Source organism: Heliangelus exortis, chromosome 28 (assembly GCF_036169615.1).
Source record: "Heliangelus exortis chromosome 28, bHelExo1.hap1, whole genome shotgun sequence".
In the NCBI taxonomy this organism is placed as follows: Eukaryota; Metazoa; Chordata; class Aves; order Apodiformes; family Trochilidae; genus Heliangelus; species Heliangelus exortis.
This window is the reverse complement of record NC_092449.1, coordinates 4,976,092-4,988,243: the sequence shown is the minus strand read 5'-3', so window position 1 is coordinate 4,988,243 and position 12,152 is coordinate 4,976,092. Positions and strand designations below refer to the sequence as shown.

The 12,152-nt window shown below is 59.5% G+C and overlaps 1 protein-coding gene across 5 annotated transcripts; it reads right to left on the bottom strand.

Moving 5' to 3' along the window:
• Positions 1–247: 247 nt before the first annotated feature.
• Positions 248–11,661, bottom strand: HDGFL2 (HDGF like 2). 5 transcript variants are annotated; one of them, XM_071727458.1, is made up of 16 exons: positions 11,501–11,661; positions 9,119–9,195; positions 8,895–9,033; positions 6,998–7,177; positions 6,521–6,637; positions 6,297–6,368; positions 5,955–6,102; positions 5,481–5,556; positions 5,096–5,381; positions 4,411–4,505; positions 3,960–4,030; positions 3,200–3,270; positions 2,760–2,861; positions 2,447–2,660; positions 1,482–1,596; positions 248–1,321 (listed from the first exon to the last, which is right to left on the bottom strand). In XM_071727458.1, the coding sequence occupies exons 1-16, from the start codon at positions 11,570–11,572 to the stop codon at positions 1,225–1,227; spliced, it is 1,932 nt and encodes a 643-aa protein (XP_071583559.1). In that variant the 5' UTR covers positions 11,573–11,661; the 3' UTR covers positions 248–1,224. The 5 variants fall into 5 exon arrangements, with proteins under 5 accessions (XP_071583559.1, XP_071583560.1, XP_071583562.1 ...); XM_071727459.1 differs by having other exon boundaries at positions 248–1,318; XM_071727461.1 differs by lacking the exons at positions 8,895–9,033; positions 9,119–9,195 and having other exon boundaries at positions 248–1,318; positions 11,501–11,654.
• Between the last annotated feature and the right edge of the window lie 491 nt (positions 11,662–12,152).

The window sequence follows — 12,152 nt, the reverse complement described above, 5'->3', positions numbered from 1 at the left end:
ATGAGCACCTCCCTCCCTCCTCCTCTAGCCGCTCCTCCCTCTCCCCAGCAGTTGGGCAAGAGGCTTTTTTTTTTTTCTTGAATATTTATTTTTAATGGCTTTTATTTGGGTTTTGTTTACGAGCATGAAATCTGCCCTGGAAAAAACCCCAGAACCCTCTCCCTAGGGCAGAGTTACAGCAAGAACAGCCACAAAAAGAAGGGATGAAGGGGTGGGGTTCGAGGCACAAAGAGGAGCCAGGGGCTGGTGAAGCTGGGAACATCTTTTATTGGTTTTTTTTATTTTTAGTTTTTTTTTACACGTACAAAAAAAAAAAGCTTCGGATCTTCGCCAAAGAGCAGACAGACAGACAGACAAAAGATGCTGCCCAGCACCAGGCAGGATGCTGCCGAGCTTCAGTCCCTCCCTGGCCGAGATAGGAGAGAGAGAAAAAAAAAAAAGAAAAAAAGAAAAATACACATTTTTGTTTTCACTCTGGTTTTGAACCCAAAAGCTGGTGGTGCCCCAGCTCTGCTGCCTCCCCTGGAGCAGAGGGACCCAGTTATAGCAGCTGCAGAGAGATGGTGGTGGGGAAAGGGGGAGGCTTGGAGAAGCCCCCCAGCTGTGTCCAATCAAGCAGAAAGCAGCCTGGTTGGGCTGTCCCACTCCCCTCGGCAGGGACAGGGACACCCGTGGGTGCCCAGACCGAGCTGGCAGGGTGGACCAGAGGGAACGAGGAAGAGGGGGGGGGAAATGTAGGCTGGGAGCTGGTCCTGCCCTCCCTGTCACAGTCAGTGATGCCTCAAGAAACAGACACACGTGGGCTTGCTGGGTGGTTGGTTTTTTTGTTCTGTTTCATTTTTTTTTCATTAAAAAAACCAAGAACAACCCTTGATACTCATTCCACTGAGGTTAAAATCACAAAGAATTAGGTAGGGGGGCAGGGAGGTATGGAAGAACCAAACCAAACCAAACCAAAAACCAAAAATAAAACAAAATCAAAAACTAAAGAAAAAAACAGAACAAACCCAAATGAAATAAAAAAATAAAATGAGGGGACAAATACAGACAACCAGCACAGCCTTGCCCGGCTGGTGTCTTGGCAGGGAGGGGGGCACAGGACAAGACCTAAGACATCAGCTACTGTGTGACTTAGTGAAGTGACTCGAGCAGGGGACAAGGTGTCTCCCTGCAGCCCCTCTGCCTTCTCCTCCTCTTCCTCAGGGTGGGAGCTGCTCCTTCAGCTCAGCTCTCCTCCACGTCCTCCACAGCCTCTGACTCCCCGGGAGCTCGGTCCCGCTCCAGTCCGGCTCGTTCAGCCTTGGGACAGTCCTGCACACTGCTGAGGGAGAGCACAGCCACCTCAGGGATGGGTCTCCAGCAGCTCAAGATCATTCCCGAGCTGGGAAAAGCCCAACACAACCCCACCAGAGCCCAAAACTCATCCCAGCTCAGAGGTGGATGGGATTCGGGGCTCCCAACTCTGCCCCTCACCCACTCACTTGTTGTGGGGCTCCTCTGTGGATGCCTCTGGCTCTCCTGGCCCTTGGGTTTTGTCCTCCTCCGTGCCCTCTGCTTTTTGGGAGATGGATTCACCGTTCACAGGACCTGACAACTCTAAAGAGAAGAGAGGCTCAGACAACAGGGGCCTTAGGGTGGACCTCGTCCATCCTGATCTGCGAGAGGATGGGCAGGACAAGGACCCATGCTCAAAGGTTGTCCCCAGCCAGGCAAGTGACACCCAACCTGGGACCCCAGCTCTACCCTGACCCTAACGGGGCCCCAACAACTCCATCCCTGAGCCCGGAGGCTGGCATCAGAGGGGATTTTCTGAATCAGCTCCTCCAGGGAGGCTCTTGCAGCATCACCAGGACGTCCCCTGGCTACGAGGCTGGAAGATCCAAGTCACCCGCTGCCTGCGCAAGAGCCCAAGCCAGTGGCCAAGGACATCCCTGTGTTCCTCCCACTCCCCCGTGCCTCAGGCCAGCTCAGGCTGGCAGCAAGAAGCTGACCTGGCCCAAAAATCAGCCCAGAGGCACAGAGAGCCAGGGCGTGGGTGAGGTTTGCCCCCTGCTCCTACTGCCACCACTGCTTTGCGCTTGGTCCCTTCCCACTCTTGGCACTTCAGCCAGTGAGGGGTGGGGGCTGTCACACAGGGCTCTGTCAGACCCTCTGCCACCAAACCAAGAGCCAGCCCTGTGTCCCCAGTCCTCAGCTCAGTGCTGTGTCCCCCACAGTGCTGGGTCCCAGCAGGATACAGCACGTCCCCATCCATGTCCCTAGTCAGCTGCAGAACAAGCTGTGTCACCCTGTCCATGTCCCCAGAGGGTCATGTCATGCCCCTGTGTGTGTCCCTGGTCCCCAGTGGGACACTCTGTGTCCCTATTCGTGTCTCCAGCAGGACATGCCATGCCCTGAGAAAAGCCCTGGCACAAGACAGAGCAGGGAGGTGCCCCTGGAGCGTTACCAGCATTCATCTCCTCTTCCCCCTTCTCATTCCGTGTCTCCCCTCCTGGCAGCTTCTCCTGGCCTTTCTCCACCTCCCCTTTCTCCTTCTCGGGCCCGGTTTTGTTGGCTTTCTGGATGGCCTCCATCCTTGGTCCCAGGACACGTGACTTCAAGCGGGTGTAGACCTCAGCAGCTTTCTCCATCACGTCCTTGTTGGCTTTGTAGCGACGGATCTGCCAGAGCAGGAGGGAGGAGGGGACACCCTTGGAGCTGGGGTGGCCCAAAGGAGACTCCTGGATCCCTCCAGGCAGGAACTCAACCCTCTGCTCTACCTTTTTCAGTGTAGCCACCACGTCAGTGTGCTTCTGGAGGATGTGAGAGGTGACCTGGAGTGTGCCCAGCTCCTCCAGAGCGTTCAGACATCGCTTGATGTCCTGCAAGGATGGCACCGAGATCAGAACCTGTCTGGAAGTCCCTCTGTGAGGAGGGGGATAAACTGGGAGTCTGGAGGGTGTCTCCATTCACCAAACTTCTTTGGCCGAGCTCTGGATCCTGCCCTGAGCTTTTGCCCTCCACCCCAACCCCATTATAACCTGGTTCAGGAACTTTCAACCCAGGATGAGGAAGGAGTCAGGTCCCTGAGGGTACCCAGGGCAGCACTGCATGGTCCCCAAAGGGACAAGGAGGCTGGGCCAGTGTGAGAACCCCCAGGATGGCAGCTGGGCAAGGTACAAGTGGTGGCCAGGCCCCTCCCAGGCTCTGGAATACTCACTGGGTTATCAACCTTCAGGGCAAACTTGACCTCGCTATGAAGTTTCTGAAGTTTCTCTTCCACTGTGGGCTCTGGAGCAACAAGAGAGACAGACAGGTCAAGGCACCAGGCCACTGGAGGAGAGCACAGCACCACCCAGAGCCTGGGACCTCTCGCCCAGCAAGAATCTGGTTTCCCCCTCCTCTTTTTCTAAGGTCAAACACAGCCCCAGGGGTGTCTCTGAAGAGGATGGGTTGGGATGGGCCAGGATTGGGAGGAGACGGATCATAGTTATGGAATCCCAGACTGGTGGAGGTGTGAATGGACCTAAAAATCATCCAGTCCCAACCCCTGCATGGGCAGGGACACCTCCCATCAGCCCAGGGGGCTCCATGCCCCATCCAACCTGGGCCCTTCAACACTGCCAGGGATGGGGCAGCCACAGCTTCTGGGGGCAACCTGGGCCAGGGGCTCAGCACCCTCACACCAAGGAATTTCTTCCTCATGACCCCTCTGGTACTTCAAAGCCATCACCCCTCATCCCATCCCTGCAGGCCCTTGTCCCAAGTCCCTCCCCAGCTTTCCTGGAGCCCTCCAGGCACTGAAAGGTGCTCTAAGGTCCCCCTGCAGCCTTCTTGTCTTCAGGCTGACCAACCCCAACTCTCTCAGCCTGTCCCCAGAACCACAAGGATCCTTCCTCTTCCTTGGGATGTGGAAGCCAACCCTGGATCCCTTCTCTTCCTCTCCTCCCCTCTGTGACATCCACCAAGGGCTCTCTCACCTTTTTTCTTCTCCATCCTCCTTTCAGGGATCAGGTCTGGTTTCTTCCGGCCTCGTTCCACTTTCAGAGGTCTGTGGGAGGAAGGCAAGAGGTAAGATCATCCAGGTGGAACCCTCCTCTTGCCACTGGGCTAGCAAGAATGCTGATGGAAGAGGCTGGCAAGTCTTCCTGGCCCACCCTACATGCTGCCACCCTCCCCCCCAGCTCCCAGGAGCCCCGTGCTCCTGGGGACTGCAGTGGGGCAGAGCCCCAACTGACACCCCAAGGGTCTTTTCCTGGGAAGAGAACACCAGGGAAGCTCCAGCCCCTTCAGCTCTAGGAGGAACCAGCCTGCCCCCACCCCATGGGGGCTGCTGGCCCCAGGGAGCCCCATCCCCACCCCAGGAGGGTCAGCAGGGAGGGTGGGCTGTGTCCCCAGAGGGAGAAGGCACCGAGGAGGGGGGATGCTGACTTGTTCCGTGGCTTCTCCTCTGCTCGGCCTCTCTTCTCCTTCTGATTCAGTTTCCTTGACAACTCTGAGGGCTGCTTCTTCACTGGCTTCTTTACCTTGGAGCAGAGAGAACAATGCAGGAAGAGGGCAGCACAGCCCTCCCCACTGTGGGGAAATGGGGCCATGCCTCCCCTGGGTGCCATCCAGCACCTATCCCACCACTGCTGCAGGAGGGTTTGGGTGCAGGGACATCCCCCGGGGATCAAAAATGGCCCCAGGGTGTGCAGCTCAACAAGGAAATATCCTGGTAGCCAAAGGGACCCACCCAGCCCCAAACACCTCAAAATTTTGGGGATAATTTACCAGCCTCCTGCCCCATTCTCTCTCACATGGCCCTCTGCCACCCTTCACTTCAGCCCAACCCAGCTGATGCCCACCCTCTAGAGAAGGCAGAGGAGCAAATCCCATGACTTTGGTGGGAAGGAGAACATCATGGAGAAGCTCCCACAGCTCCATGGGGTGTTCTGGGACAGTGGAATTGCTCCCATTTTTGAGGGATGGACACAGCCCTTCCCAGCCTTGTGTGGACCACCCCAGGGAAACAGGAGACCCAGACAGCAGGTCCCTGCCCCTCACTCACTCCTGGAGGTCCCTACTGACCTGACCTGAGAGGACAACTTGGCTGTCTCCACACCTCTCCACTCACCTCTTTCTCCACCTCCAGTTCAGACTCCGAGGAGGACGGGGTTTTGGCCCGACCTTTCCTGCCCTTTTTGGGCACTTCATCCTCTGCACTGCTGTCTGAGTCCGAGTGCATCTCCTCGCCCTTCTCTGCTTTCTCCTTCCTCTTCTCCTTCTCCTCCTTCTCCTGCTCCCGGAGCCGACGGATCTCTTCCTCCTGCTCCCTCTTCCTCTTCTCCTCCAGCTCCCGCCGCCGTTCCTCATCCCTCCTCTTCCACTCGCTGATGCGATCCACGTCGCTGTCACTGTCACTGGGGAGGACAGAGCAGGCTCAGACCCCTCACGTGGAGAGGGAGGTGTGTGTGACCTGAGCCCTCCAGCCCAGCCCCAGTGTCCCCAGCTGAGCTCACCTGTCACTGCTGGAGCTGCTGGGGACACGCTCGGGCTTCGGTTTCCTGCCACGGGGCTTGGGAGGAGGTTTCTCAGCTGCAAGGCAACAGGGAGATGTTCAGCAGCAGCTCTGGGTGTCCCTCTGCTCAAACAGCCCCAGGGTGGGGGCTAGAGGGCTGGAAGATGCCCTCAACAGAATCCCAGACTGGTCTGGGTGTGAAGGGACCTTAAAGCTCATCCAGTGCCACCCCTGCCATGGGCAGGGACCCCTCCCCCAGCCCAGGGGGCTCCAAGCCCCATCCAACCTGGGCTGAGACACTGCCAGGGATGGGGCAGCCACAGCTTCTCTGGGAAACCTGGGACAGGGGCTCAGCACCCTCACACCAAGGAATTTCTTAGAAGGGAACCCCAGAGCCTCAGAAGCCCCCAACCCCATGTCCTCCCCAGTCCCCTGAGGAAGCCAGGAGTGGTGGAAGAAGCTTCTTGGGTGTTACCTGGTTTCCTGCCCCGTGGAGCCTTCTTCACAGACACATCTGAGTCTGAATCCGAGTTGGAGTCAGATTTGGTCATGTCCACAGTTGTGTTTCCCATTTCTGAATCTGAATCCACTTTGGAGTCTGAGTCGGAGCCAGACTCCACCTTCTGCAGGCACAGAGTGGGGTGGGATAGGGGGTGGCAGTGGCTCAGAGGTGGGTCCCATGGGGAACAACAGGGTCATGGAGGCATCAGCAAGGTCCCTCCTAGAGCTGACCCCACCCCTGGCCCCTTCCACCAGCACAGACCCCAGACTCCTCCCCAGACTCTCACCCTGCACCCCAGACTCAGGGGGTTTTTACCTTCTTCTTCCTCCCCACTGCTGTCAGCCTCCGGGGAGCCCTGGCCACTGGCTTCTTCTCAGGAGTGAAGTCCTGGAGGAAAAGAGAAATCAGAAGAAATGGGGAAGGGTCTCAGGATGGTTTCAGAACCAGCCAGGCTCCCTCAGGCCACTCCCCTCCCCAAAAAGGTGATGCTCTGCCCACCCTGCCAGCCTCCACACCAGTGTATTCCAAACCCCTTTCACCTGGTCACTGTTTTTTTCTGACTCAGAAGACGTTTCTGAGTTCTCCTCTTCTGTGAGGGAGGGGCTGCCCTGGTCCAGATCACTGGAGGATTTCCGAGGTCGTTTTGCCACTGGCATCTGAAGTAGGAGAAGTGACAAGGTGAGAGCAGCTCAGTCCCCCTCCCTGGAAAGCCACCACTGCCTCTGCACCCACAGATGATCTGTGGCTCTGACTTCTCCTCCAGGCTGCAACCCACGCCAGGACCCATCCCACCACCTCACAGACAACATGAGAGTTACAAGCCCCCCACCCATGCTCTGAACCCCCACTTCCCACCAGAGAATCCAGAGGGAGATGGTTTTTTTCACCACATAGGGCCTGACATGCTGCACAGTGGATGAAAGCTACAGCTTGGTGCTGGACCCAAGGAACCAGAGCAGCAGAACCCCCCTCCCTCCCCATCCCCACTGTGTGGCACCCTCTCAGCCCACACTCACTTTCATAGCCAGGGCTTTTCTTTTCAGCCCACTGTGGTTGCTGCCTCGATCCGAGTCCTCATCACTTTCCAGCTTCTCTGTGGTGACAGCAGCCATGGCTGTGTCCTCCTCGTCGTCCCCTGCCTCGCTTCCCCCCATTGGGTCATTCTCAGGAACATCACTGTCAGAGGAGCTGGCAGGCTAAAGAGAGGGGGAAGGAGAGGAGAGCTGTGTTATGGCCCTGAGGGGCCTGGGGCACGTCAAGGAGGGGGAGGAGAAGGGGCACAAAAGGGTGAGGAGCAATGGAGGGCAGCACTGAGCAAAGGTGTGGGTGAAGGAGCAGGGGGCAGCCCCCCCCATGGCACAGGACCCTTCAGCACAATGCTGGGGCAGAGGGACAACCAGGACACTCAGTCCACACCCTTCTAATTGCCCTGCACCCCCTCACAGCCCCCCCCCCGAGACCACCAGATCCCTCTGGATGCCCCAGTTGCCACCACCCTGCTCCCCTCTCCATCCCTGCTGAACACCCCCTGGAGAAGCCTAGACCTGAGAGCCCCTCCTGGGCCAGCAGACCCCAGCCCTCCTCTGCCCCAACGGCGCCAGACACACAGGGCTGGTGGCTTGGTCCATCCTCTCCTCCAAGGTTTGGTCTCATCCTTCTCCCATGGACATCCCATGGGAAAGGTCCATGTAAGGTGCCCAGCATGGCAGCCACCACTCTTCCCAGCTGAGATCTTCTGTGTCCTTCTCCCTCACTCCCACGTAGGAAAGGTCTCCTGGCTTCTCAACAGCCCACCATAAGGTTCCTCACACAAGGACATGGTACCCAAGGTGTTTTCCAGAGCTGGGATCCTTCCAGCACTGAAGCCTTCCTGCTGGAAAACCTCTCCTCATTCTTGAATGTTCCTGGTACCTTCATTTAGGTCTCAAAGCCATGAGACCTTTTCTTCAGCCTCTTCTGCCTCTCCTGGCAGTTTGGCCACAAGATGCAGTCGGTGTTGGTTGGACCCTCAGCCTTGCTGGGGCCATTGGTGTCACCACAGTCCCTCAGTCACAGCAGGTCCCTCACCAACAGGTCTCTCACCCCTGCTGGGAGCTCACAGTGGAGTCTCCAGACAAAACTGGAGCTGCCTCTCACCATCACCAACCTCCCACCCAACAAGCTGAAGTCCTTCTCCAGGTTTTCAAACATCTCTATGGTCTCACCTTACCCTACAGTATCTGCAGTCTCGGGTCCGACCACCTCCTGCAGCTTCTCAAACCACATTCTCTCTCCTTCACCGACAGCAGCACAGCCAGGGGGGGCTCATTCCCTACCTCTAGACCACCTTCTCCTTGTAGCTCACCTTAAAAACCTTCCTCTGCCTCTTCAGACCAACTGCCTATGAAGCTGCCTGGGCCGCCTTCTCTGAAGATCACTACACAATAAATGGCATCACAGAGTTACGGTGAGGAAACACCCAACGCGAGCGTTTGACAGGCAAGGGCTGTCTCCCAGGGGCAGTGGGACCCCAGAAACGGGTGAAGAAGAGGTGGTGGTGGTTGAGGGGGAACTGCCCAACACTCCCCACGCAGGTCTGGGAGCTGGGGATGAGCAAGCCTTGCGTTCTCTCTCTGAGAACAAAACCCTCACGGATTTTTGGGGCAAGCAGCACAAAGCAGTTCCACCCTGAAGATGGGGCAAAGGCACCTTCCTCCCGAGGAGGAGGAGGAGGAGGAGGGCTGAATCCCTCCGGAAAGGAGAGGGCAAGGGAAGAGAAGACACTGCAAACCCCAAGGAAGCTGATCTGCAAGCTGGAAGCATGAAGGCACCGCAGCAATGAGAAGCAGAAACAAAACGGAAAGGAGGAGAACGACTCGGAGGAAAGGAGCCGGAGGGGCCAGAAGCCCCCCCGCCACCGAGCCCCCCACTCACCGGAGGGGCACTGTAACTGGCGTGAGGGTTGTTCTGGATTTCCCACAGTCCCTCGTTGAATCCTTTCCTCTTGTTTGGTTTCCCGTATTTGTCTTTATATTTTTCGTAAGGAAAAAGGTCTTTGGGGCCCAAGAAGGCGCTGGAGAGAGACAAAGCAGAGGTGAAGCCCCGGGGTGAGAGCAGTGGCAGCTCGTGGGGGGGAGGGGAGCGGAGGCAGCGCTTACGTCTCGTGGGTGCCGAAGAAGAAGATGGGGTACTTGTTCGGGGGGGGCTTCACGGCGCCGTCCGCGATGTCATCGATCTGAAAGGAAACCCAAAGCAGGAGGTGGTCAGAGAGGGAGCGGCTCCAACGCGTCCTCCGCCAGGTTCCTCGGCCCCGGCCGCGGCGGTGTCGGCCTCCCCGACAGGTTTTTGGAGATTTTAAAAGCACAGCGAGGATAAAGCAAGGCACCGGGGGAGCTGCTGAGGCCTCAGGGGTGGGATCTCTACAAGAGTTAACAGCAGGGATCCAGCGGGGATCGAGGTCCTTTTCTCCACCGCCGGGACTCGAGGCCCGGCCTCCTGCTCCTCCCCAGAGCTCCGCGGCTTCAAGCAACCCCGGGGGGGTGGGAGAGGCCCGAGAAAAGCCCCTTCCAGCCCGGGGTGGGGGGGCGAGTGGTCCTGAGGGTCCTTCCTGGCTGGAGAGCAGCTGTAGGGAAAGCCCCCCCACTGCCAGCGTGGGGGTCACCCCGTCTTCTTCCCAGCTCCGTCTGCTCCGGGCGGTCGGGGCTGCGGGCAGAGCCTCAGGGTGCAGAGGGGGGAGGTCTTCGGGGTAGGGGGAGAACCCTCCCCAAAAACCCACAAAGCAAGCAAGCAGCTAGAAAGCAGAAGGGGCTGCGGGAGCCGGCGGCACCGGGGATCTCCTGGAAGGCCCGAGTCCTCATGGTGGGTCAGCCAGGAGAGGGCAGGGATGGCATCAGAGGTGTCCTGGTGTGGTGTGGCACCCGCAGCGTCGTCTCCAGCACCTGGAGCCTCCCCAGTACCCAGAACCCCCCCCCGATACCTGGAACCTCCCTGGTACCCAGAACCTCCTGGGTACCCCCTGGCCTCGATCCCACACGGTTTCCACCTGCCTTCAGCAGATCAACCTGCCTGACCCTGATCAACCACAGCCCCCTCCCCCCAAAGCTGAGCCCCCTCAGCACCACATCCCCCACACCCCCAAATCTGCCCCTCACCCTCCAGTCCTGCCCCGAGCAGCTGCAGACCCCCCACAAGCCTGGGGGGGAGGTGTGTCCCTTGTGTCCCTTGTGTCCCCACCAGTGACCCTGTCCCGCTCGGTCCCCTCCCTGCTGTGGGGGACAGAGGGTGAGGGACACCCAGGCTGGGGAAGAGAACTGGGGGGGGTCTGGTGGGGCAGGGTCTCACTGAGTAGTGGGAGGATGAGGATGAAGATGAAGATGAGGATGAGGATGGCCCCTCCCCGTATTTCTCCCTCAGGGTGGGGGCCAGGCTGGGGCCCTCAGACTGGTGCAGGACCCCCTCCCAGTACAGAGGGACCCCCCCAGCATGGGGTGGGTGCCAACTCAATCCCTCACACACACTGGGACCAAACCCCTCTGGGTGCTGGTGTGGGACCCCCCTCCCAGTGCAGGACCCCATCCCAGTACCGGGCTGTGCCCGTCGGGGCCCCCATCCCAGTGCTGAACTGGGAGCCCCCATTCCCCTCCAGGACATTCTATCCTTGTCATGGGTCCCCAGCCCAGTACGGACACTGGAATGGGACCTCCTGTCCCAGTACACGTCCCTCATGTCCCAGGACAGATACTGGTTAGGGTACCCCATCCCAGTATGGGTCACTCCAGCCAGTACTGGGTCCCCCCCCAGCACAGAACCTCTCATCCCAGTACAGGATGTTCCACACCAGTACCAGGTTCCTCTCCCGGGATCTCCATCCCAGCACTGGGAGCCCTCATGCCGGTACCCACCCCGTATCCCGGTATCGGTACCAGTACCGGGTGCCTCATCCCGGCACAGGAGATGCCGGTACCAGGTCCCCATCCCGGTACGGGCACCGTTATGGGTTCTCCATCCCAGTACGGACCTCCCCATCCCAGTACAAGTGCCGGTATGGGATCTCCATCACAGTACAGGGCATCCCATGCCGGTACCGCGTCCTCATCCCGGTTCGGGTACCGTTAGGGGATCCGCATCCCGGTACGGACGCCCTACAGCGGGACAAGAGCCGGTACCTGCCCCCATCCCGTCTGGGTACCGCTGTGGGATCTCGAGTCCCCCATCCCACTATGGGATCTCCATCCCGGTACAGGACACCCCATGCCGGTACTGGTCCCCATCCCGGTTCGGGTACCGTTAGCGAATCCCCATCCCGGTACAGGACACCGCATGCCGGTACCGCCTGCTCGGTACCTCGGTACAGGTACCATTACGGGATCCCCATCCCACTACAACCCCGTCATCCGGAAGGGGGGGGGGGGCAGCAGCCGGTACGCTCCCCCACCCCGGTACCACCCCCGCCATCCCGGTACCGATAGGTACCCCCATACCGGCAACGGATCCCCGACCCGACCCGGGGCTCCCGACCCGGCACATCCCCGCGGTCTCACCCGGGCCGGCCAGTGCGGGTACCCCTTCATCTTGGCGAACACCAAGTCCCCGGGCTTGAAGCTGTGCGGCATGGCGGCCGCGGGCGGGGCAGCGGCGGAGGCCCAGGCCGCGGAGCACCGGGCCCGGCCCGCAGGATGTCCCTCCCCCTACCCGCGGCGGCGCTGCCTATTGGTTGGTACTGACGTCACTCAGGCGTTTAGTCCAATGGGAGGAAGGCGGGGGCACGGCGGGATAACGGGATTGGGCCGCGCCCCTTGAGGCGCCGAGGAGGGGGGCGGGGCCAGAGGGGGCAACGGGGAGGGAGAGGGAGAGGGGAAAGGGAGAGGGGGAAAGGGAGAGGAGGAAAGGGAGAGGGGGAGAGGGAGAGAGAGGAGAGGGGATCCGGGGAGAGGGAGAGGGGAAAGGGAGAGGGGGGGGAGAGGGAGAGAGAGGAGAGGGGGAAAGGGAGAGGGAGAGGTGCAGAGGGGGAGAGAGGATCCGGAGAGAGGGAGAGGGGGAGAGGGGAGAAAGGAGAGGGGAAGAAAGACAGGGGGAGAGGATCCGGGGAGAGGGAGAGGGCATGGAGAGAGAGGGGTTCTAGGTTGGGTGAAGGGTGTGGGGTAGGGTCAGGGCTATAGGGTCAGGGCTCTGGGGAGGGGATGGGCACCATGA

Coding starts and splice junctions, on each gene's coding strand:
- HDGFL2 (XM_071727458.1), bottom strand. CDS start 11,572: ATGCCGCACAGCTTCAAGCCCGGGGACTTGGTGTTCGCCAAGATGAAG. Junction 9,196..11,500: donor ACCCGCACTGGCCGGCCCGG/GTGAGACCGCGG, acceptor GTTTCCTTTCAG/ATCGATGACATCGCGGACGG. Junction 3,271..3,959: donor GAGGATGGAGAAGAAAAAAG/GTGAGAGAGCCC, acceptor TTGTTGCTCCAG/AGCCCACAGTGGAAGAGAAA.